Here is a 26,375-nt window from a genome sequence, read left to right as displayed (position 1 = left end):
GTAGATGAAGTATTCAAGCATATGAACCTATAGTGGTCATTCTTAACCAGACACCACAGAACCTAACCAAGGCCTTAGCACTGAAGGAGGACACAGGAGGCCTGTCCTCTAGTAAAGCTGCTGGGCTATAAAGACTCCTCAAAGGACGAATGGTTCAATACTATCAAAACCATAAAATCTTACATTTACAGAAACAACTCCTACTGATCCTGAGCTTAGTACTCTTTCAGAGACAACACAAAGTAAGTGTCACCACAGTATCTGAAACGAGACATGATGCAAAGAGCCCCACACCTTCCTTACACAGGATGCTCACTGGGGCCATCCTGCTAGGGCCGAGGGAGAGGAACTGCCGCTGCTGCAACCATCTTCAGCACTGCAGTTAGCACTCAATCTCCCAGAGACTCGGTGGCTTAAATGGAAGGGGGGAGTTCTTGACCTCACTACAACCCAAAATAATGCTGTCATTTCCATGAACAGACAGCGGAACTGAATGCTGCATGGTGCAATCAGCATCCGTCTCCTTTACAGCTGGTCTCCAAGCAAATGGAATACCTCTGAGTCAGAACTTCCCGCAGCACACACATATGCCCATAATAATTTTAAAATGGTATTATGCCACTCAATCAAAGAAATAGAAACGGCTAAAGGAAAACAATATATATTTTGGATGCTTACACCATACTGATACATATAGGAGGCAAGGCAATTACTTACAGAGAATATTACAATTGTTAATTTAAGAAGTACTGAAATCAGTTCTGAAAATAAGAAAGCAGCAAATATCCTGAGGCAAAAATGAAAAGAAAAAAAAAAAAGGAACAATGTCTTCTGATAAGAGCTTCTTCATCCAATAAGAATCATCAGCACACCTGCCAGCAGATACAAGCAGACTTTGTATATACAAAGCTCAGCTGCATGTAGACTGTCAACCAAGCACATGGGCATCCTTTAGCAACCTTCCATATGTAATGAAGGCGTAGCTTCCAATATTATCAAAGAAAGGAGGGAGGGAAAGTCCTGAACTTTCTTTCCTAGGTTGTTCGATGTCATTTTGCAGCCTAATCCTGGTTTCATGTTTCTGCAGCAGAAACTGGCAAACTACAGCTTACAGATCACACATTCGTGAAGCCCACCTACACCTACCTGTCACACCTGGTCCCTGCTCCTCTATGCTAAAACAACAGAGGAGGGGCTTCTAACCAAAGAGCTGAGATTACTCAGGAACTGACCCTTCTGATACTATGAAAGCAACTCTGAATTCACCTGCCGTCATCTTCACAACACTGAGCCCCAAAGCCCCAGACTAGTTAGTCAAAGCATGGAGAGGTGATGGCGGTACAGAGACAAAAGGCGACATTTGTTACCCTTTGAAGGTTGGTTACTCCCTCCCATTTTGTACTTTACATTAATTCTCTGAAAAGATATATTAAATTTTTATTAGAAAACACAAAACTGACTTTATAATAAAAAAAAAAAAACCCTAATTCTAAAGTACCAAATGAAAAAACATACTCCCTTTTCTATCAGACTCATTGCAGTACCTCACTGAGATGAAAGGTCTACCACATGAGCTGCAGAACTCAGGCACTGGACGTGAGGAGCACTCTCCCCGGCCGGCCGCAGCATACTAATGGTTTCAAAGTACACGTCAGATAGCTGTGTAAACTTAGTTTTTACTGTACTTCCTACTAACGCTTAATGGACTTAGATTTAATTATGTCCTTAGTCCAAAAAGGATTTCAGGCACCTAAGCAGTGACATGGCTTTAGGGTAGAGAAAGCCCATTCTCTGCTCAGCAGCAGGGCATTGAGCCCTTAGGGCTGCCTAGTCCTTCAGGCACAGCCCTCGCCGATGGGTAGGGCAGTGCAGGACAGGCCGCACCGAGGGTCTGGCACCGGCACTAAAGCAGCGTGTCAGGAAGGCATGGCTGAGTCCAAGCATGGTGTCAGGCTCTGTGGGTGCTTGTGTGTTTCTGCTCACTCTCCTTGCACATCCAGTCAACTGCCCAGGGAACTGATAAAGGACCCAGTCTGCAGCAGGACACACAGGGGAACAACAGAGCCCATTCTTGCCCCGAGAAAACCCTCAGAAAAGCTGGGGAGTCTCAATGCAGAGGTGGAAGTGGCCATGCAGCCAGCACTGTGAGGACCATGGTGCCCTGGCAGCTCTGACACACACAGAGGCACACAGACACACAGACACACACAGACGGACAGACAGACAGACAGACAGACAGACAGACACACACACACACACACACACACACACACGGACGGACAGACAGACAGACAGATAGACAGACAGACAGACAGACAGACAGACAGACAGACACACACACACACACACACACACACACACACACACAGAGAGAGCTTCCTGCTTGTTCTACCAGACATGATCACACCCTACTGAGGACTGGTGACCTCGCTCATCATATACCTGAACCCTGTTCTTAAATACAATCCTCCAGGCACTTCCCACATACACATTTTGAGCTATCCCTCAGTCCTGGGTGATGAAGTCACTCACTGACCATACAGCCTGACAAAGCCCACCCAATGACTGTGACTACCTCCCCAGAAGCTCTGTAGCCTGGTGGAGCTGACTGGCTCATTCCTCTGGGTGGTCTGGCAGTGTACACCCATCTGGATACTCTCTGTTCCTCTCAGTCCCTGCCATGGGAACATCCCATTTCCACTGCCAGCTGCTGCTATGAGGAACACTTGGTTATTCATGGCCTAAAGGAATACATATGCCCCCTGAAACAGCAGCCTCTGGTACCATGAATCCATTCAGTTCTTGGTCACGAATTACCTTCAAGTGTACATATTTCCTCTATCTTGTATAAAGTGCCTATTCTAAAAGGCCACACATCCTGTGGAAGATGAGGTGTCTGAGGCAACATGTCTCTCTGCATACCTGCCCACAATGCTCAGCTTAGCCTCACTCAGGACCAGCTGGAGTAGCATGCTTTGCTTCCAGGAAGTAGATCAAGTGTATATGGGGGTGACTGCTAGGCCCACAACAGTCTGTGGGTACTCACTGCTAAACCTTCCAGTGATCAGACACCAAGTTCAGATGGAAAAATAGCAATATTCTTGTGCACCAATAAACCCAAAGGCCTCCACATACCAAAAATGAGTAAAAAAGACAGAGGATGGCAAAGGAGCAATGTGGCTTCAAGTGAAGTATTTTCTCCCAGGAGCATGCTCAGTCTGGTCCAGGCACTGGTCAGAATTCTCCTTGCGGGCCCTAACACTGACACTCCTCTAGCTGAAGCCTTTCCAGCTGTTTGCCATGTAAATCTTACTCCTTCCTCTGTCTCCCAGTGCTGCCTCCCCTGAAACTCTGACCCATGTGTTCCCAGTATGCAGTATCTATCTGCCCTCAACAGCCTTCCTGGGATCTTTCATTTCAAACCAGACAGAACCAGTTCCTTTCTCCTCAGGCCCCACTGCCCCTCTCTTATGCTGCTTCTAGCTACCTGCAACCTCACGTATCTCCTCCCTCATAGAAGTTACTCCTGCATTTGGCCATTCTGCCTCTCTGAACACATCTAAGTTTGAGGAAAGGTATGCTCCTTGGAAATCTGTTCAATCGTGTGAGGCTATGCCACTAGGCACAAAGGAAAATGCCCAGGGCTAGGTCTAGCCACACACTCAGTAGACCTCTTCCTCTTTGCAATGCAAAGATGTGCTGGGTATGTATATACTTCAAACCCTGGGTATGCTCTGGCCCAGAATGAGAAGACCAGCCTGGACTTTGCTACAAAGACAAAGCAAAGAGACCACTTTCCGCCTGTAACTTCAAGCCACCTGCATCGGGTTGCAGTCACCAGAAGGGTCTTCGCAGGGCTGACCACACTGCTGTCACAGTCCTAACATGATAAAGACCCAGGCGGGCATCCCACAAAGGGTGCAGTATGTCAGCAATGGCTCTCACCCGAACCCTCCAGATGGCTGTGAGCCTGCTGCTGCATACTGGTTCGTCATCAGCATAGAGAAAAGGTGCTACTAAAGACGAGCAATGTCGTGTGGCTGGCTGAACACGTGCCACCTGCTGAGCACACCAGCAGCCACCGTGCTCAAGGCAGGCTGCGCCTGTACACCGTATACATTTCCTTGGAGTATTCCCCCAGAGAACTGTGTGGTGAAAAGGGGTCAGTCTCTTTACACTGTTAAGAATGAACTCAGGGATCAGACTTCAGCAAGAACTGTAGCGACTCTTTCATAGTTGCCCTTCCCCTCCCCAGTGAGGGGGACTTGCTGTGAGTCCAGTCTTAGCACGACCCCTGGGGCTTAGTCAACAAAGATGTGGACAAGGTGATCTTGAACACAACAGCAATAAACTGCATAAGACCAGATCCAGGGAAAGAGCACCATCCACCCTCGTAATACACACAAATACCTAGGTCCTGTGATATCAGAACACAGGGCACACTGTTGTGACCAGAATAATGCCTTGGGTCCCTGGGAAGGAGACCTGAACTATAGGACACTTACCAGCGCAGAGCAATCTTGATGGGAGTGGTGAGACAGGATGTGAACAGGTCGGCTGGGAGGTCAGGGATCATGGGTAGGAGCTCGTGTGCCTCACAGGCTGCCAGCTGGATGCAGTTCTTCATTGAAGGAGGCAAGGGCATCTGGGCAAGTGGATGGTTTGGGTTAATCGCAGCTACCTACAGGAGGACACAGAAAGACAGTGGCTTAGCAGGCACTCCAGGAGTGCACACTGGACATCAAAAGGAACAACATGGCACCCGAACCGGCTCTGCCCGGACAGAGCTTTCCTCTGTATCCCCCAATGCCCACAGTGGTACCAGTATTCACTGCAATCTGCCCACTCTTTCATGCTGACTAGTTCAGCCTAAACATTCCATCCCTAATCTGTCCTGACATTGTTTTGGAGGCATTTGTTCAACATTTGTTTAAAGGCATGGGAAGATGAGCAGATACATTTAGCATCAGCACTGAAACAACAGATTCTGGCAGAGCAGGAATGTGCTTGCCCCCATCACAGAGGCAAAAGGAAGGATGCAGTATGTGTGCACAGTGAAATGTGTTCGGTGAGGGTTTTTCATGTACACCTGATTTCTCTAATGTGCAAGAGTGTACTTATTGCATGAAGGAGACAGAGGGGTTTTGACTGACTTAAGCATGGTCTCTTTAAGGCAGGGAAAGGATGTCTGGTACTCTCCTTAGTGACACTTGGTGAGGAAAAGCCCCGGCCGAGGCCACTCTCCAGGCTCTCACTGTTCATCCCTTCCTCCATTCTTGTAAATTCCTCTCCATTTTCAACACCTCCACTAAATTAGAGAACAAGCTTTGAAGACTGTGACTGGAGCTCAGCACTCAAGCAGGCTGAGGAAGGAGGACGGCTTGGGGTTCAAGGTCAGCCTGGACTACAGATGATGCAGCTACCCACCTGCTATGACTGGTTTTAGGATTTTTTTGGCCCACTATTTCTTCCAGACCAGTGGTTCTCAACTTTCTTCATGTTATGATCTCGACCATAAAAGTTTGTTGCTACTTCATAACTGTAATTTTGCTATTCTTATGAGTTATAATACAAACACCTTACATGCAGGATTATCTAATATGCAACTCCTGTGGGGGTTGGGACCCATAGGTTGACAAGCATTGCTCTAGGCAGCCTTGGGTCTAGCCAGGCACCTATGACACCAAGGTTTGATGTAGCTCCGCACCTTTGATGTCAAATCCACACAGCTGTGCTGACTCCTGGACATACAGTGTTAGCATTTCATTGTCCATATGGCAGCTGTGGCACCTTTGAGTGCTCAAATAGTGGGCATTAAAGGCATATTTTACCAATAACCCCTTCTACTACAAAAATATTAAGCCCAAAGTCAAACTTCAGACTCTGGTATACACACTTATAAAATGATATAAGCCATTTAATAAAAATATCAGTTTTTAGAAAAGTGATAAACTCTAAAACAAACTATTCCACATTAAATACTTAATATTTTCATGAGTTGGAATCAAACCCAGGCTATTACACATTCTGGGTAAGCACTCTCTGGCTAAGCTATACCCCGGCCACAGGGGAACTATTTCCAATGTACAGTTCAGAGTTCAGTGGCTTGAATAATACCACCAAGGTTTCCTTAAGGCAGAGAGAAAGCAAGATCACGTGTAACATAATGTAAGACTGACAGAAAAAGGTGTAACTGTGGACAGGACAGTGGTTTCCGGGTCTCATGTAGGGCCAGGTGAGAGTCAGATCACAGCCTCATGGACAGGCACTTGGGAGCAGGTAGAGCTGCGTGCTTCCATGCTCTCCAATAGCCAGCCTGGTGAAAGGGGGCTGGGAGGGAGAGACAATCATCTCTGCACCTGTGTAGGATCCAGGACGTCAGCAGAGGCAAGAGAAGAGTCCTGCAGTTCAGATCAAAGCCTTGGAGACATCTGCAAATGGAAGCCACTGTTGGTAGGCTGTAGGCCAGTGGAAGCAGCCTGGGATGAGTGGCCAGTGACCTATGAACTAAATCCACTCCTCTATTTTCCTTTCAAAAAGAGCCCCTATGGGGAGCTGGACTTGGGCCCAGGTGAACTACATTTAGGAGCAGAGAGTGTGACCTCACCACCCATGAGCGCTATCTAGTACATATGACAGTTCTGCCTTAGGGACAAAAGATTTAACCAAATTCTTTCAGGTTTGCTAATACAGGAACTAAAAAATTTGATTTACACGTGAGTTTTATCTCATACATTATTTTAGTTTTAATTTTCTATCTAAGATATTGACCCTTTGATCCTAATAATCCCCCAGAAGGCAGCATGCACATATAAGGCTCATCACTAGGCAGTCGGGCCCAGTGTGGTGCACCTAGACAATCACACAGCTCCTGAGGGACAAAGGGGCCTCACCTCTGTCCAGGGCATTTCTCCTAAGGAACTGGGAAGCTCATGCACCATAACAATCTTTAGATGCAATTCACTGCAACCAGCTCCAGAGAAGACACCTGCTCCCTCTCCACGGCCGTGGCACTGTGGGGTGGAAGTGCAGGTCATGTGCTACTCTGAAGGGCACAGACCACTTTTCAGGGCGGTACCCGGTTTCTGTTTTTAAACTAGCCACAATGGCATTGTTCTGGACTTCCCACATACAACGAGGGACAACTTTTAACAAGCTGAGCCCACTGAGTTCAGGAGACTAAAGAAGTGACGTTCTGAGTACTTGTACTTTAAGGCAGCTCTTTTCTGTGGTGAGCAGAGCCTCAGAGACCAGAGAGCTGAGCTGGGTGGAGCTCATACTTCTCACCCGGCTTTCTTAGTATTCAGAAGTCTAACTGACACACACACGACAGCATGTTCAAGTAGACTTTTAACACACAATTCACAACTGTATGCACCCAATTATCCATAACAACTTAGCCAAGTAGTTTGTATGCTGGAAACTCTGAAATCTTTGCCGAGGGAGCAGAAGCACCTTCTGGTGGACAGTAACTCAGTGGTGTTCTCCAACAGGCTCCTGGTTAGGTCTCAGGATTATTCTGATCTTAGCCCCAATGAACTATCCATTATTTTAAAGCCACTTAGCTGCTGGCAGTTTCAGCTTCTAAATGCTTCAAACCATTCTACATCACTGAACACATTAATTAGAAATGATGAGCAAATTCCACTCCCAACCACACTTGAATCGAATCAACAACTACAGAGGAGAAGTGGGAGGCTCTCAGCCATGCGCATAAGAAGACATTAAAGGGCAGCTTAGCACCCACTCGGTTGGTCATGAGCTTACCAGCTTCTGGAGGACAGCTCAGGGTAACGATCCCCTTGTCACACTGTCAGGGGCACTCAGCAGCATAGTGGCTTCTTCTGTGTGAGGCACAGCATAAGTTGTATTCACAATCACAAATGCCTTCTCATTATAGCTGGGGCTACTGGAGGCCACAACAGAGCTTGTGCAGAAGGCAGGGCTATCTGGACATAATGGTACACTGATCTGAAGCATTTCTGGTGACTTGTTCTAGGTTCTTGGTCTGGGGGACAATGGGTGCTGACGGTATGCTTGCTGTCTCAGGCTGTCCAGAAAGCCTGGATTCACGTCACGCTCCTCCTCTGAGTTTAGGATGGTCATCATTTTTCTGCCATGGTCTTTCTTACAACTCATAGCATCTTCATGTGTTCTCTGATGATCTGAATGAACCCAGTGACCTCCGAGCACAGTGTGTTACCTTGGATCCTAGAGTAACTCATGAGGCTCTTCTTTCCCTGTCAGCCAGAGGTCACCTTTCTTTGGCAAGGGGCCATACCCTTTGGGAACCTGTAGAGCCTATGTCCTGAGCTTCTGAAGAGAGTGTCTTGTGAAGCTCTGGATACTTGCTCCCCATCGTCAGCACAGCCCTACTGAGTGACAGTAGCAGTGGGAGGGGAGTGCTGAAGGGCACGTGACACTGAACATGAGGGGTGCTCCCTCCAATCCTCAAAGGACAGTCTAACAGGCCAGCCCTGGGGAACACTATGTTCTCTGCTAAGATAAACATGGACCTGCACAGCAGCACTGCTGCACAGCAGAAAGGGCTGCACGTGTGGCATGTACAGTGTATATTATCGGTGTGCTCGCCATGTGTGTAAATGTGCATGTGTGTACACCGGTTCCTTCTATAGGGGTCTGGGCTATCTTCACTTTCCTCTAGTGGCAGCTTCTCCGTCACCTGATGTCTTCCCCTCTCCAGTGACCACTTTCCACACTTTCTCCCCACGTTTTGGCCATTGTTCCCTCTCACATCACCTCAAGGACCCCCCCTCACAAACAACGTCTTCATGTTCTTATTCCATCATTACAAGCACATGCACTAAAAATGCACAAAAACAAAATAAGGATTAAAAAAAAACTTAACAAAGAAATGAGCCCCCTCCCCCAGTCTACACCTCCTACCTCTGCTCCCTGAACATCCTTCAAGGGCATCGTCATCCCACGTTTCCCACTCTCTGGAGCTGAAGTGGCCCTGCCAATCCCAGGACCCATACCCTGGGGGGTCCCCTCAACCCTTACCTCCATGGCCTGTCACAGCAGGCCATCAGTAGACAATCCCTATTCCCAGGAAGTGTTCCCTTCACCCAACTTCTGAATATTAGTTTTTTTCCCCACCCCACACCCTCTGCTATTTCTGGGCTGACATCACAGAGAACTTCATGGTGACTTGGCCTCACTCTTTCAAACACTCCATGGCTTCAGTGAACTCAGAGACTTTCCCACATTTCCAAAGCCTAGTGAGTCTCCTAAGAGACCTAGAACTCCATAAACTAACAGAGCTTGTGCTCACACATCTCCATGCAAGCTCCAGCACTACAGTCTACCCTGCTCAAAGGATGGCTCTGTCCTCCCTCGCCCAACAAGTTCTCCTCACACTGCGTTCTCCCTCTATACACACTGTAGAAGGGACTAGACCTAGGGCCTCCTGCCAACTGGGAAGTAGTCTACCGCTGAGATATGCCCCCGGCCCTCACCTTTAATACCCTTTTTTCTTACCTCTTATACCTAATTCATGAGCAAAGTAAACTAGTCTTACTTTCAGAATCTGAGGTATACATAACCCCGTTTGCTACCCTCAAGTCCAAGCACCATCACCTCCAGGCCTGACCACCTGACTGATGGAACTGTCAGCTCTGCTCAGCACCTAGACAGTTACACACAGCCACTGAGTGACACTCTTCTTATTGGCGAGCACACTGTAGCTGAGTGTTCACCACAGGCCAGGCATTACGCTGGACAGCACACTGCTCTCTGCTCCTAGCCCCCAGTGGTTCCCTCACCCCAGAATCTCTAAGAGTCTGTGTGCCTCTGTGCAGTAACTAAATGCCAGGCAGCGGCAGCTCAGTCTCCTTCCACAAATCAGGTCTCCCACCCTGAACCCACAATGGCCAAGTTCATCTCTTCTTACTCTCAGTATGAGAAACATTAAGATCACAAGCCAATAGAGAAAAACCAAAATGAACCAAAATAAAACAACCATACCGGAGGAGACAGATAACATAGAAACAGGGACAGACAGTATCTTGTTGAAACCCACAGATTAACATCACTTGTAAACTAGAGGAGAAAATAAAGACAGCACATAGCAGATGCTGGCTCATTCCCCGGCTGTCTATGAATGATTAGCCACGGCAAGAGAAAAAGAATGGAGGACCCGAAGTTTAACTTGCAGAACAGAGACAAGCAGGGCGTCAGCACCACACAGCACCAGACCCACAGATCCCTGGGCTGGTCCACGACTGCCCAGAGGACACAGCCAACAAGAAAGATGCCTTTGAAAGGTAACTTAAGGATGAATCTGTAGCACCCAGTCAAAGCGTCTACCATCTAACACCAGCACTTAGGGAAATGAGACAGTCGGATTACCGTGGTGAGAGGCCAGCCAGGGCTAACCCATTTGAAAAGGAAAAAGACCCCTCAGGTGACACATAGCACCACAGCTGTGACTTGGTGAACTGCCTGTGCCCCAGGCTCCACTCTGGCCATGCTGTGGCTTTAGCAAAGGCTTTAGTCTGACATTTTCTCAGTCTGTGGAATATACACTTTAAGAACAGCAGAGTCATCATGACATCAATTATTTTTGTCAAAATTCCTATTTACAGTGACCAAGATGCCCAAGTGGAAAGCAAAGAAGATAGGTCATTTATACCAAATGATGCTGCAAAACCTGGCCTGTGTCTGACAGGAGAAAGAGATCATGTGCTGAAGGGTTAGACCTCATGACAGTCAGAAGGAGCATAGCATACAGGAAGCTGCAGAGGAAAAAAGCCTTGCAATGTGTCAGCAGCAGAGGAGAAAGCATCAGAACTGGGGCTAAACTTTCATAAGGCTCTTCCTCCAACACGACAAAGCTTCTCTTCATTCTCAGCCAAGCACGCCAAGGACTGTCGGTGTGCTGGACCTGAACCCACCCTGCAGGACAGAGCTGAGTGCAGGAGTCTCTGCAGTGCAAAACAAAGTTGTCCCTACACTTCAGTTACCCAGCTATCAGAACAAGAACTTGTGGATTTCACTCCAGCTATCCTGTGGTCTCAGCACTGAGAGCTGCTGGTGCCAGAGCCACAGCTATGGCAAATGACACACAGACGATGGCCCCGAGAATCCACTCACAACATGCTGCTCTAGCTTACGTCAGCCCAAGGGTGCACATCAGGGCTGAGCACATTCCTTCCCTGAGTTTCATCCAGATGATGGCAGGAGCTCATTTGGATTCCTGGCACAGCTACAATGTGGCCTAATTTTCAGGAACATTTCCACTGAGGTCATGGAGTTAGGGGGAAAGACACCATGTAGCAGGGGCTAAAGAGAAAGAACAATGAACTGTGCATGTACTGTGGCTGTCATTGCTCTTGTGAGGTAATCCAATGGCCATTCCCAACTCCAGTCTCCCTTTGTAGCCTAGCCCACAGTTCCAGAGAAAAGCCTGTGTTCATTTTCCAATGCAAGAGGCAGAAGGAGAAAGCAGTGCCCCTCCCTCCTCCTCCTGAGCTTCGGGGGGCAGGCCACGTTGCAGTGTAGACAGCACTGTGTACACAACAGCAGCAGAGGATGGCAGGCAGGGCGAAGCAGCACACAGTCAGCATAGAACAGCGGAGCATGGCAGAGAGGACACAGTCACTGGCTCCTCAAGGAGTGAATTATTCTCCTTAGAGATCTTATTAGTGAAAAAGATAAACTGATCTGTCCAAAATCCAATTGTGAGTTTTCACTGCATCAGCTTTCCAAATGCAAATGTTGGGTCCCAGGGAAGACTACTGCCATCATCCTCCCGGGGAGGAGGTGAGTCTAGAACTCAATGGTGCTGAAGGCCATGGGCAGTCAGCAGTGTGGAGGAAGGCTAGTGCAGAGGGAAAGGAGGCCACACCCAGCTCTGTGCTCAGTGATGTTTGTCATCCTTCAGAATCTCCAGACACCAAGCACAGAGACTTGACTACATCTGGGGTAAGAAAAACCATGGATGACAAAAATAAATAACAGTTGAAAGACAAGAAAGAAAAAAATCAAGAAGCTCAGAGCCTTAGACATTGAAGGTGTGGACCACAGCTGCTGAGGCTGGGAATGGACCCACTAAGGATATCATTAACGCAACAAGGCTGCTACCATAATCCTACCAATGACTTCTAAATTCACGACTGTGAGCCCACAGATTAGAGCAGCGCTCAGACCTCAGGTTAGTTCTTTTGTGCTGTGGACAGTAACAGAAATGCATAAGTAACCAAAGTGAACATAGCAGCGTGTGCCAGTGGGGTAGTTGGCCAAAAGTGGGACATCTACATCATTTCTCCATCTAGACCCAAGACTCAGGGACCACAGAGGAGGAAGAGGAGGTGGAAAGGCTGTCCTAGCCAGGGGTCAAGGAGGACGTGAGCAAATCATGTCTTCTGGACCCAATGATACAACTATCCTCATGGCCACACAGCACAGAGGTTGTCTGTGCAAGATCTGCACAAAATCAAAGCCAGTCAACAGTTTAGCCCTGAGTGGGCAGGGCTGACAAGGTGTTAGCCCTAAATGAGGAGGCACTGACAGTCAGTGGTTCCCAGAACTGGGAAAGTCAATTTTCTTGAAAAGTATAGCTCAAATATGGCTCCACACCCTGGAGTATTTGGGCAACACAAACTGGACTCAGTGGGTTAATAAGAGGGAGATAGAAAAGTGACCGCTTGATCTGAGAAGAGTTGGGAGAAGAGCTGAGATAATGAATATGAGCAAAAATCATTGTATGATGTGATGGTTTGTATATTCTCGGCCCATGGAGTGGCACAATTAGAAGGTGTGGCCTTGTTGGAGTAGGTGCAAAGGCTTTAATACCCTCGTCCTAAGTCAGTCTTCCATTAGCAGCCTTCAGATGATGTAGGACTCAGCTCCTCCTGCACCATGCCTGCCCGGATGCTGCCATGTTCCTGCCTTGATGAACCTCTGAGCCTGTAAACCAGCCCCAAGTAAATGTTGTCCTTTATAAGAGTTGCTTTAGTCATGGTGTCTGTTCACAGCAGTAAAACCCCAAGACATATGACATTCACAAAGAATTAATAAAAATTTATATTAAAAATACAGCGAGGTCACAAAACACAGAGAAATCAAATACAGCACCAGAACTGAGCAGCGGAGATGGGGGAAGAGGAAGCTGGGACACAGATCCATCAGCTAAGATGTTTCTCTTCGAGTGACAATCAGATTCAAATAAACATTCATTACAACTACCAGCACTGTGTCTCTCCACTATCAGACCTCTATCTGGTTCCTGATTCACTCCTCCAGCCACGTGGCTTCTGGAGGCTTGGTGGCAATTTCCATTGCCCACTGAGCCCCCTTCCAGCCCAGTTACCTTTTCTTTGCAGCAGGGGTCTCACCGGGCTGGCTCTAAACCCACCATGTAGTCCAGGTAGGTCTTGAACTTGTAATGCCCCTGCTTTTGCCTCCAGTGGCTTGTGCTGTTGGTCCCTACAAAGTCTGGGAATCCTTAGGGAGAAACCCCAATGGCAGCTCTGCTTCTGGCTTGTTTCAAGAAAGAGACAGGGAGCCACAGCTCTCCAGACCAGAGGAGGGAAAATGGCACCTTTCTAACAGTGTCCCTGCTTGGAAGATGGTGCCAAGGGTTATTTTATTCATCACAAATGACATACTACTACTTTAGTCAAAATTAAAGCACTTATTTTTTAAAAGAACAGTGAAAGCAAAGAGACTTGAAGATTCTCTTTAATTTTAAAATTACAAAGTGATATGATATTAAAAAGAAAAAACCCTAAGAAAGACTCCTGAGTGACAGACACACATCTCCTGGCTCTGGGGAAGCTCAGTGTGTTGCAGTAATCGTGCTTGCTGTTATGAAGCTGCTGTCTCCCTTACCTACGGTTACTCTGTGAGAGAAGCACAGAGCAACCAAACCCCAGACTCCCAGGGCAAGCACTACATCACCAGGAAACGAAAGCAGATAATCAACCCTTAGAATTTATGTCACTCATGTGTATGTTCACATTTATTATCTGGGGGCTTGTGGTCCAGCCAGCCACTTTCTGCTACTATATTTAATCATTTTCCTCTCTTCCCTGCCCTCCCCCCACACTACAAATCTATTCCCCAATTGGATCTTGGCTGCCACAAGGACAGGCAGGAAGCATAGGTATATTGTCATCCCTGTAAACCAGGACAGCAGCAAAATACTTCATTCCAAAGTCTGCCATAAACCAATTACTCCACAATTTCTATCAGTTCACATATTGAACAACAAAAAGTATCAAAATATATTGCGAATTTACAAAGAAACTGGCCAGCTGGGTTACTTATTGAAAACAGATCCTATACAATCCAGTGTGGCCTCAGACTCCCTCCTCCAGCCTGCTTCTCCTGAGTGCCACCGCACCCAGGAAAGTCCACACTAAGCGGGTTAGCCGAGCAGTCACACAGGCAGTTTGTCTACACAGGAGGGAAAAACGGCTACACAACATTAGTGTAATAGCTGGGATTTTATAAACTTCTGTGATTCCAGGTTCTACTGTTTTAGGCAGAGACTGAATGGACCCTGACCACTGACAGAGTGAAAGAGGAACAGCTTAGGCTACACTGTACTGCGCATGAAATACTTGGCATAACATAGCACCTCCTTCCATGTGCCCTATAAGGCACATCTTCATGATGAATAAGCCCACTAAACTGTTTTCCCTTCTTCTTCTAAAAATGATATATGTAGACCATCATTTTGTACTTAATGAAATGAACAGTGCTGGTGGCTGATTAATCCTTGGCAACATACAGAGAGCACACATGGCCCTGACAGAGCAGCACCACAGTGTTGGGAAGCTGCACTTAATAAGATGCTTGAGCTGTAATTGTGCCTCTGCTGGAAAGGGACAGGTCTCTACCAGTGTGGTTTAATTAACTAGCTTGATGGCCTGACGGCTTCCCTCAGCTCTCCACAGCTCAGGAATAGGATGGAAGAGCTGGGCACAATTCTTTGGTACATTATTGACATTATAAATGGGAGAAATTTTGTTTTGTTGTTTGCTTGTTTATGTTTGTTTTTCAAGATAGGGTTTCTCTGTGTCGCCTTGGCTGTCCTGGAACTTGTTCTGTAGGTCAGGCTGGCCTCAAACTCACAGAGATCCACCTGCCTCTGCCTCCTAAGCACTGAGATTAAAGGTGTGCACCACCACTGTCTGGTCCAATATTTCTTACTTGATGTCAGGAAACACAAATTGCCTCTTGGCACATGAGGTGCCAACAGCTGGTAGTCGGCCCACTGTGGGCAAACCCAGGGGAAGTGGCTGAGAGTAGGGCATTAAGCTAGAAACACTATCCCCAGTCTTTCCCTCCTCTTTTTGCCAAAACAAAACGAAGAGGCCAATGAGCAATGCTGTGGTAAGCAGCCACCTTTGGGGAAAGGTCACTCTCCTGCAGTTTCACATGAGGGCTGAAGTTATACATATGAAATAGTAAACAGTGCACATGTTAACTTTAAGTTCTACTAAAGAGAATCTCAAATTTTGTGTTGACTCCTTAGTATACTCTTCTGATGAAATGTGAAAAACATAACAAACACATTAAAACTGAACAGACTCAAAGAGGCTTGCGGAAACACACTGAAGGCCATTTTTTGTTCTTGGATTGAGAATTTCCTGTGCTGCAACCAATCAGGACTCATGAGCCCCCAGAGGCCACAGAGTGTTTCCACTAGTACTTCTGTGAAGCCCACTGGATGGAGGCCTCTTAATTGAAACTGCCTCTTCAATTTCTCTTTAGAACTCACTGTTTAATTTAACCATCAAATATTAATTAAAACAACCGGGCAAACTACCACTTCATTATCCAAGCTGCTCCCAGACTCTCCAGCTTCTGACAATGAAGCTGCCTAGCAGCTGTTGTGATTTTACCATTCAGCTTGGTGGTTTGAGTTTAAAAAGAAACACACACACACACACACACACACACACACACACACACACACACACAAAGAATAAAAAAATGGAAAATTACAAAAGACATCCATGGAAACAAAGACTAAAATGCAAGCAACAACCCCACTTTTCTGTAAACTAATGTGTCTGTAACAACTCAACACAACCATAGAGCAAAGAACAAACCTCCCTACTGATGTTACCATCCGATGCTCACATTAAAAATGACACCAAGTACAATGGGGTGTACTTGTCCTCCCTAGTGCTCAATCATCAAATATCACACCATAGCCTAAACACACAACACCTCTCATCACACAGAGATCCCGTTTCCCAATCTTTCTGCCACATCTTACTCACATAGGCATGCAATCACACACACACACACACACACACACACACACACACACAAGTGGGCGGGCAGGCACAGACACACACAGAAAGACAGACAGACTGACTGACCGACTGACAAACATACACACACATGCACACACTTTTGAGCACCTCACCTCTAGTTCCTGCTCTCTCTGCAGTGCAAACTGTTTGAAGGACTTGACGATGAGGCCAGCATTGGAGCAGTCATAGACAAAGATGGACGGACTGCCCATCCACGTCTGCAGGTCATATATGGACAGTGGGATGTACTGAGTGTAGTTCTGGAAAACAAGCACAGGTTGCATGGGTCATACATGCATGTCATGAACCCGCAGGGTGACGAGCACCTGCACACTCGACAAGGCAGGGCCCGGGTCAGCTTGTAGGCAAAGATTCCTCACTAGCCACATAAAACCACAACAGTTTTACCTCTATTGCTGTAGCATCTTCCTCCAGCAATGCCACAGGAAAGGAGCTGTTCAAGTGCACGAGAGAAGCCTATTTAAGCTGGATTCAACTGCTCCCACACCCTGAGACAGTCCACTTTACAGAGCCCTCCTTTTGCCCCCAGCCACAGTATGTGTACACTCCTGAGGCCCCTTTTCTGTGGCTGCTCTGCCTGTGGGCTCTGAGGAGTTGAGTTCAGATTCCCAAGCTTTCCCCACTGCCCTTCAGTTCCAGAGTTCTCTGAGAGCGGGTTTGCCTTACAGTGTTTGTGCTGATCACTAGGTGACAGAGATATGCTTTTCTGGACATACTGTTCTGCTCACCTGACTGCTGATAGGTAACAGGAGAAAAAATTAAAGTCTAAAGAAATGCTTAAACTCCTCTTTTAAGCCAACGTTTAAAGCATTTATTCCAAAACAAAGACAAATCAACACAATGAGAAAAGGCTAGCCCGCACATACTCACCTTTGCCTGAACATTAGCAGTGTAAGTGTTGACCCAGACAGTTGACCCTAGCAGCTGAGCCACAAACACTGACTCCGGGGTGCCTACAGCTCAACGGAAAAGGCCAAATGTAGACTGCAGAAAGGGAGTCTACTCCACTCAGCAGAGTCAGGCACAGCCATCACCTGAGCACAATGCAAGGTGCTGCCAAGAGGGGGGTGTGGCTGTCTCTAGCCAAGCTCTGGCTCTCCCTACAGTCACACTGTCCTCATTTGGCGGGTTGTTTACAATCACAGTACTCAGAGACAGAACACCTGGACATTTTCTCCCTAAATAAATGCTCCCAGAAGGATTCCAAAGATACCAGTTCCTGGATAATGGCTTATACAGCAACGCCAGCCCCATCAAGATGCCTGAGGGGTTTTTCTTCTAATGGTATTTGACAAGCTGATTCTAAAGTAAGTGCAGAAGAGAAATCACAAAATTAGAAAAAAGAAAGTTTAATAAAGAATAATGAATAGAGATTCGCACAACCAGATATTAGAAAGGCTATAAATTTATGTAATTACAAGCTGGTATTATTGAGGGCGAGACAAACAAATCAACAGAGGAAAGGTCCAGAAATAGACCCAAATATATAACTGTGATGAAATGGCATTTTAAATCAGTAAAGAACGATGAATGACTCAGTGGGTGATGCTGGAAAGTCTAACTAACCATTTGATACTGCCACACAGACGTTGTACCAAAAAACAAAAACAAAACACACACACACACACACACACACACACACACACACACACACAAAGAATTTACAACGTGTAAACACAGAATATTTTTACTTACTTAGATGCAAGAAAAACCTTCTTAAACAAATCACAAAATCTAGACGTCTAAAAGAACCGAGATATAAGCACACATCTATGACTGGCAGCTTCAGAAGAACTGACAACAGATTCCTGTTTAGAAGGCGTGTGTGAGCTCCTGCTCTGACCAGCAAAGGTCACAGCAAACACAAACGGTGGTGATTAGGAAGGATGGCACCAGTCAGTCGAACAACAGTGGAAAAGTGAGAGTCAATCTCACCCACCTACACAATTCCATCTGAGTTTCTTCAGCAGAATAAAAAGAAAGATAAAAAATAAAGAATGCTTCATAATGACAAAGATGTGTTGAACTTTGTGCTGGTGGGAGTACAAATTGACAAAAATATTTTGGGAGACGATTTGTCAGTACTGATCAAATTTTAAAATCTCCAACCATGGGTGCTGATGGCACACACCCTTTAATCCCAGCACTTGAGAAGCAGAGGCAGGCAGATATCTGAGTGGAGGCCAGCCTTGTCTACACAGCAGGTTCCAGGACAGCCAGGGCTACACAGAAAAACCATGTCTCAAAAGACCGAAACACTCTATCCCATCTGTCATCTTCCACATGTCTCTACAGAACGCTGGCATTTATACAGAGAACAATGAAGTGTGCATGTAGTAGCAAGACTGTGACCCAGCTGTGGCTTGGTATCTGCTTCCTGCCCTTCTATTTGGGAGAACCCTGGGTGAGGACACACCTTGTTTCCTTTGCTGGCCAGTGACACATGGCTAGAGTTCAACATCCCACATCCCAACTACAAGTGTTCTTAGTGCTCAGCTTGGGACCTGGATCCTGGCCAGTCTTAACGGACAAGAGTCAAGGGAGGTCAACACTAGGCTGAGAAGTCCAGGCCCCAAATAAAGGCACACACTTAACCTACAGTTCACCTGGATCCTCACAGAACTCGTGTAAGAGAACCAATAAACACACCACACACACACACACACACACACACACACACACACACACACACACACACACACACGTCAAAGGAAGAGGAAGAGCAGTAGATCCCAAGGGCCTTCTCTTTTGCCAGTACCCACCCATAAGACAGCATGGAACAGACACTAGAACTTCAACATTGGTGTTCATCGGCCCTGTGCCTTTTAAATACATCAACATACCTGAGGCCTCTCTAGAAGCAGATTTCTCAGTGGCCTGTCCCCACAGTGACATTTCTCCACATCCATACACAGAACTGTGCATTGCATCATGTACAGCAGCATCCCTGGCTTTAACTAACCCAGGCCAGAACCACCTAGCCCTGACTATCCAAAGGATCTCCAGATGTTGTCAAATACCCCTTAAAGAAAACTTCTCTGGCTGAAAAGGGGGACAATCTCATCAAAACCATTAGCTGTATGGTTTACTGAGACAACAAAATCAGAAGGCTGTGGTCCCCTGGGAAAGCAGAACCCACTCTATTAAATTACCATGAGGAGAATGACCTTTGAGAGCTAATCCTCACTAACAAGTTCACAGGCTCCCAGTACCCATCTCAAAAAAACCGCCAAGGGTTGTCAAGCTCCAGGCCAGAATTAAGGCCCTGCAAACCAACCAAGTCTAGCTGCAAGCAAAACCTTGGCACTCAGGGGACCAACACCCAGTGGTGGCAGAAACAACACCCAAAGAAACCAAGTATTCATTGGGAACATGACTCTGCTGCTGAGCACTCCATGGCAGGCAGTGGCCAAGCCCAGCATTCGGAAGCCCTGGGAAGCAGAGGGCTGGCTTCATGCCCACCTAGACTGAAAGAGCAGGGAAGCTCTAGTCAAAGAGCTAGAAATGGGTTTACATAACATATCCATTACAATCCACTTTCTCTGACAGATTCTATTAAACACAAGGGGAAAGACCACTTGCTTTATCAGACTGTCACTGCAGGCTGTGTCAACTGTTTTAACAGTAGCAGCTATGGTTGGAAAAGGCCCAGCCCACAGCACCTGTGGATCCCAGGAACACATGCACTGCTCCACTGGTAAGACTTCTAGGAAGAGTGAAGCCAGGCTCTGACTTCAAGTATGGAGCAGACAGCAGTGTCAGGCATAGGTACTGCCACAACAATGCCCAGAGAAAGGCAAAGATGATCAACAGACTACCCCGAGGGAGGGCCAGGCAGAACTGCAGTGGAATGAATGGTGGGGAAGAGGGATCTAGCTTTGTGAAGTTCGTGTGCTGAGTAGGACAGTCGGGACAGCACAGTGGTACCCCCATTGGTGAACCCTGGACAGGCAAACCTGGACACATGGAACAGTGGCTCTGACATGCAGCAAAGGAGTGCCATTAAGTCCACAAGGAAGTGCTGAACCCATAGATGCCACTGTCCCACAAGTTCCTGAGATCCCACCACATCATAATTCTCAAACCTCTCTCAGGTGTGTCTGTGGACAGTGGGTGGGCAGAGGATGAGATGGGGCTCTGGGTAGCCTCTCCCAGGCTTGGCCATTGCATTAAACTCACAGAAACACCATCACAATTGCTACCAACTGATAACTTTAACACCTGTTAAACACACTGTGGTGGTGTTTTTCTCAGCATACAGTATTGTAATGTCAGAAGTAGTTATAATGGGTAGGGGGTACACTGCCTCCTATGCCTCTGGGGACTCAGCCTGCTTTCTCATCTAGAAATAAGCTCAGACAGCAGTTGACTCACATGACACCAGCGGCAGCCTCCCTTCTTTCCACAGCTCCCATGTTTCAGAAAAAGCAGAGTTCCTTGGGATTACTAAGTCAAGGGCTCTTGCTCCTCAGTACATGGGATTTTCCTACGCTGTCCCCTTTCTCATGATCCATCCACCAATGAACAGATTGTCCTTCTCCTACAGTATAAGGAGTGCACCCATTCAAGAACACCCACAGACATCAGATCTTAATGCCAGCCCTAGTCTAGCCCCAAGTCTCTCACTCCCCACTCACCCATAAAGTTTGGATCCTCTACAACACACAAATGTACAAATACAGACCCGCACAGCACAGGTTAGTCCTCTGTACCACCCAACTGTACCCACCGCAAACATGATGAACATACCAAGAACATCTTTGTTCCTAAGTAAAGTTCTGGGGTGGACCTAGCATCTGTGTGGAGATGTCTCACATCAGAGTTGACTCCAGAGAGAATAGTGCAGGAACTTGCAGCCTCTTGAAGAGCAGTAAAGAAGGCTCAAAGAATGTCGGACATGCCGAAGAGCGCGCATGTGGTAAATGTAAAGGGAAAGGGGGGGACAAGGATGGCGGCGTGACAGGCACAGCACAATATGACGTGGTGACAGGTCTCAGCAGAGACTAAAGCCATATAGGCGCATGAGTGCGCACACACAAAGATGAGAGCAAAGATGGGAGCACAGGTTTACCATGTTCAAACTACTAGAGTTTGGGTCCAGAATGTTACCTCATCAGAGACCTAACACCTGCTCCTTGGTCGTAGGCCAGTGGGAGAGTGTGGTCCTGATCTCCTTCCTCCATTCCTGGGCATGAAGTCAGGGATCTCTTCTGTCAATGAACATGAAGCCAGAATGATCAGGAAAGAACACAGCTTCAGACCAGAGAGTGGGAAGAGGAAAACAACTGGGAAGGGGTGGGGACAGAGAGGGTCTGCTGAGGGAACAAGGGGAGGCCATGGGGGTAGCTTAATCACACAGTGTCTAGCTAGTCCCTAGGTCCCTTCTCGTGCCCTTCTCGTGCTATCAGAAGAATGCTGCATCAACTGTCTTGCAAAAGTTGAGTTTTTAGTGACTCTAAAATCTTTTTTTTTTTTTTTTTAAGTTTAAAGTGTAGGTGAAGGTTAACTATACCTTCAGCACCAAGGAATTTCTTTATAAATGTATAAAGAAAAGAAAAAGCCTGAAGTTTCCAGGCTTTCCCTAAAGAAACAGATTTTTTGCTGATGGCCTTCAACTACTATAAGCAAATACAAGATGCTAGAAATTCCAACAAGAAAGGGTCAAGTTCACAATGGAACGAAGGCTTTTGTCGCAGACTCTCCTGTACTCCCACAAAGTAACTATTTTAACAAACAGTTGTGTCTCTGTGAATAATGCAATTATGAAAGTCACAAATAAATTTTCCCAACAAATGCATATTTAAAAACCTCTATGATCTTTCTTCCAATAGAAGCAACAGCTGTCTGTCCCATACCAGAGAAAGTGGTGGCATCTATACGCCTGGTAATGACAATGTCATGTAAAAAAATGAAACAAAACAAAGCCACAGACTGTGTGTGTGTGTGTGAGTGTGTGTGTGTGTGTGTGTGTGTGTGTGTGTGTGTTCATGAAAACAGTGCCTGTAAGTCGCTTGTGGAACTCACGGTTACTTAACCATAAGAAAGGTCAGGCGGAAGCAGAAATAACTATCTTTCCTACATAAGAGCAGTCAGACAGTGAGAGATACTGTGTGAGACAGACAGTGAAGAGCAGGTCCAGCCTTTGAAGATCTAGATACAGACAAATGATTAAAATCTAAAACGTAAAGTCGTGAAACTCATGCTCAGCACATCAAGAGATGAAGCTGCTCTTCTAGGTGAAGTGGGTCCAGCTACGCAGGCAAGAAAGTCACTTGGCTCTGTGCTGGGTGCACAAGCAAAGAGCATAAATAGCTCTGTCACACTGGGCTCTGCAGAGCTCAGAAAAAGGCTCACTGGGTAGGAAAGCCCTTCTCTGCAAAGAATAAGAACCAAGAGATCTAAAACCTCCTTGGAAATATTCAAGGCGCACACTGACCCTTCCCCTGATGAATGCAGTATTTCATGAATTCCTAATGGGCACAGCTGTGGGTGCTAACTGCCTGACAGACATGCTCAAGGCCTGAACTTGGTTCTAAGCTGAAGCCAAGGGAAGAACTATAGGCAGATACATGGTTATTTATAGAAGAAAAGTATAGAATTAAAGCAAATATGCTCAAGTGCTTCTAAATATTACCTTTCCCTACAGTGTCTTATTTATAATAGCACTCACTTCATTGTGCAGTAGATTTTAAGGCTAATGGACTTAGCACCACGCTTACTGAGTTATTATATTATCTGGACCTAGACAAATACTCATCTGTCTCTGGTGGACAATCATATGAAAACAGAAAAATCTATGAAAGACTCAATCAACAGGACATGAGGTGGGAGAAAACAAAACAAAACAGATTTCTGCAGCACAGACTAGCTTCACAGATGCCAAGGGCTCAGGGTCTAAGAAAAACAATAATGTTGTTGCCACAAAGAACCAGACCCAACCCAGAGGACCACAGAAAAGTTTCGGAGGATTCAAGGGGGGGGGGGGGTTAGGATTAGGATAGATTCAAGAATCAGAAAGTATGTGACTGGGGCTGGAATTAAGGTTCTGAGGCCTGATCTTGCTATACAGTCCAGCCTGGCCTCCAACTCAATCCTTGTGTTCTAGCTTCCAGAGTGGAGGTTCACCATACCCAACCGACGCCCCCCTCTCACTGTGCTTTACACTTGGGTAAATGTTGTAGCACTGCTTAAAACGTCAGGGCAACAATGACACTGTTCAGACCCTTTCCACTAAGACCGCTTTTAAATTGAAAGCTTTTGTTGTACCTGGAGCTCTGTCCAGCATTCACTTTAGACCTCCAGGTGTCCAGCTAGGGAAGAGGTGTTTCCTTCTCCTCTGCCCATTCTGCTGTCCTTTCACACTGATGTGATGTGTGGACACTTTCAGAAGCCTGCTTGTCGTCAGGAAATGCCTCACTTCAGCCCAGGGGTCCTTTTCATGGTGAAAGTTAACACAAGCATGTGCTTTCTATGTGACAGCAGTGAAGAACTACTTTCACTTGGACCAGCCTCCGTTACAGCTGCACCTCTGTAGAGCGCAGACCTCAACCTGCTTCCTGATTCGGACATAAACTCACAAAGAAGCAAAGAACCTAAATCAGAGCCTAGACACTCTAGGGAGTAGCTGGTATGAGCTATTCAGTGATAAAAACAAGGTCCACTATTAATAAAGACACATCTACAGAATACATATCTAACAAAGGACAAAGGTCTAAAAGGTACATGGGTTATTAATGCTCAACAAGCAGAGAGGCTTCTTCTTAAAGAGGGCAGGTGGGTCGGAATGTGGCTCCGCACACACAGTGTGGCTCCACCTAGCAAGGTAAAACAGACCTGGGCAACAGATTAGCAAGATAGACAGGACCAGAGCAAGGGAATGAAGGTATGTTGAGTTACCCTGTACAGGTCAGACACTAAGACTTAAAACTCACTGGCAACAGGACAACACTTTTGCAGAGTGACTAACGTCCAGAGTGCTGACATTGCCAACGCAGGGAGCACTAGTGAAAATGAAACCACAGACACCATGCAACAAAGGTCGGCAACTCTCACAAAGCTAAGTACTCCCTGACCATGTGTACCAGCACTCATGAACTGAAAATTTAAGTCTACATTAAACCTGAAGAATCCCAAGTGAGAGACAGAAAGAGCTACAAGTTCACGGCCAGCTTGGGTGCATGAAAACTTGTCTCAAAATGAGTAACCCCAACTGAGGAGAGAATCAGGAGACACTTAGACATGTTCTCAGAGCTGAGTACACATGGAGAGCTGTCTAGCCATGGAGAGAGAGCCCTGAGTTAAACTGGCAAGGCAGTGAGGCCACTCTGAAAGGATATTTATAGATGACACCAACTACAGTGAATTCTGGGAAAGATAAAGCTAAAAAGAAACAAAGGAAGGTTGGGAAGTAGAAAGAAAGGAACACCAGAGAACTGGGCTGCCCAATACCAACAGGGAACCCCAGCATAAAGCAGGACATGGCTAGTGAGAGCATGCCATACTACCATACATGGCTACATAGAGCACAGCATCTCTCCCACAACTGCAGACAAAAGCCAAGCCCAGCAGGAGGCTCTAGACTGTCCACTGTCTTTATAGTCAATAAAGCATTCCACCACAGAAGGCCTACTAATGTCTAAGTGAGCACAGGAAGTCAGTAAGTTAAAACTTCACGTTAAAGTAGCTAGAGTCAAGGACAGCCTGGGGACCAGAAAGCTAGCACACACTGAGAGGCTAGTCAGTCTAGAGAGTGGGCACAGGAGTTACCCTTGACAGATTCAGTGGATGTGTGAGCGTGGGCTCTGTATAAACCAGCCTGTGGGATGGGGGTGACATCCCTGTCAATTTAACAATATTGTGCTTAGCTAGAAAACACCCTTGCTCCCAGTATAACGGGGTCTCTGAATCTAGTGTGCAGGGGCACTGCTCCACAGAGCACACACAGCATATGTTATGTGTCACTGTCCTGCCTACCTTTTGAAGGATCTCAATGATCAAAGCAGAACTCCGGACAGGACTGATAAAAGGCAGCGGCGCCCCTCATCAGAATAACTAAGAACACAGAGCAGGCCTGTACGCTCAGCCCCAAGGACAATACTCACTCCCTAAACACACATGAGGACAAGGGATATTTTGAGCAATAGATGTTAACAAATTCAAAACCAGTGTTGAAATCTTGAAAAGGTTAGAAGAAATGAACACCTACTTCTAACTAAGAAAGACCCTAGACCAGCAGTCAGAGACCTCACACAACTATCTGCACTGGGCAGTGAAAAGCTTCGATTCTTATAAATACCACTGGAGAGTCTATGACAAGAAGGAAATTCCCTATTCATTTTCTCAGGCCACAGAATATTGATTACTTGGACCAGAGAAAGACAGGAGAAAGAAAAGTTCAGGAAAACCCCAACAGGGACGCAGATTTCAAAGCATGTGTGGAGCAGAGACACGGAGATCATGAGCCGTCCCAACAACAGGTGTGTGGCACTTCATACAGTCATGCAGGTCGAGCAGTTCCTTATCAGTTAGGGGGAAAAGAATTCTACCATCTTAACAGAAACACATCAAACCAAGGTTGTAAGAAAAGTCAACATCTACAAACAGAAACTAAGTAGTAATAGATCTTTCCTAATCTGATACACAATGAAACAAAGGTTTTAGGGGAGTCAATACCTAATCATGATTCTCTGACATCAAAGTGGAAACAGTTCTCAATCTGATAAATGATTGTTTCCATCCTCACAGAGTATTCCTCAAGAAGCCGTCACTGTTTCCTTCTCTAATAGGCAGTAGCAGAAAACGAGACAAGGCGCAGACAAGAGAGCTCAATGAAAATGCCCGACTACGAATGAGAAGCAACAGTTCACCCCGAGAAACTACTAGAACCCTAAGATCTGGAGAACGGCCTTCCCACATACCCAAGTAAGGAAATGAAGGAACTTACACTCTTACCAAGAAAGCTATCTTATCCTGACAGGCTTCTTGAAGGATCACAGTCTGAAAGATCATCTGTAACAACCATCTAGGATTTGCATGATCTTCTGTAGCCATAGATAAGAC

General features: G+C 46.4%; 1 protein-coding gene across 4 annotated transcripts in view; it reads right to left on the bottom strand.

Moving 5' to 3' along the window:
* The window catches only part of RPTOR (regulatory associated protein of MTOR complex 1), a 263,751-nt gene that overhangs the window by 136,761 nt on the left and 100,615 nt on the right, over nucleotides 1–26,375 (bottom strand). For all 4 annotated transcript variants that reach the window (XM_080924542.1, XM_080924544.1, XM_080924545.1 and 1 more), the window contains exons 5-6: nucleotides 16,409–16,555; nucleotides 4,506–4,681 (exon numbers count right to left, since the gene is read on the bottom strand). In XM_080924542.1, coding sequence (XP_080780668.1) covers nucleotides 4,506–4,681; nucleotides 16,409–16,555 — 323 coding nt within the window. The remainder of the gene's footprint in view (nucleotides 1–4,505; nucleotides 4,682–16,408; nucleotides 16,556–26,375) is intronic.

Source organism: Micromys minutus (genome assembly GCF_963924665.1).
Source record: "Micromys minutus genome assembly, chromosome: 10".
Classification (NCBI taxonomy): Eukaryota; Metazoa; Chordata; class Mammalia; order Rodentia; family Muridae; genus Micromys; species Micromys minutus.
Note: the sequence above shows the minus strand (reverse complement) of the source record. Positions and strands in the feature narration are given on the sequence as shown.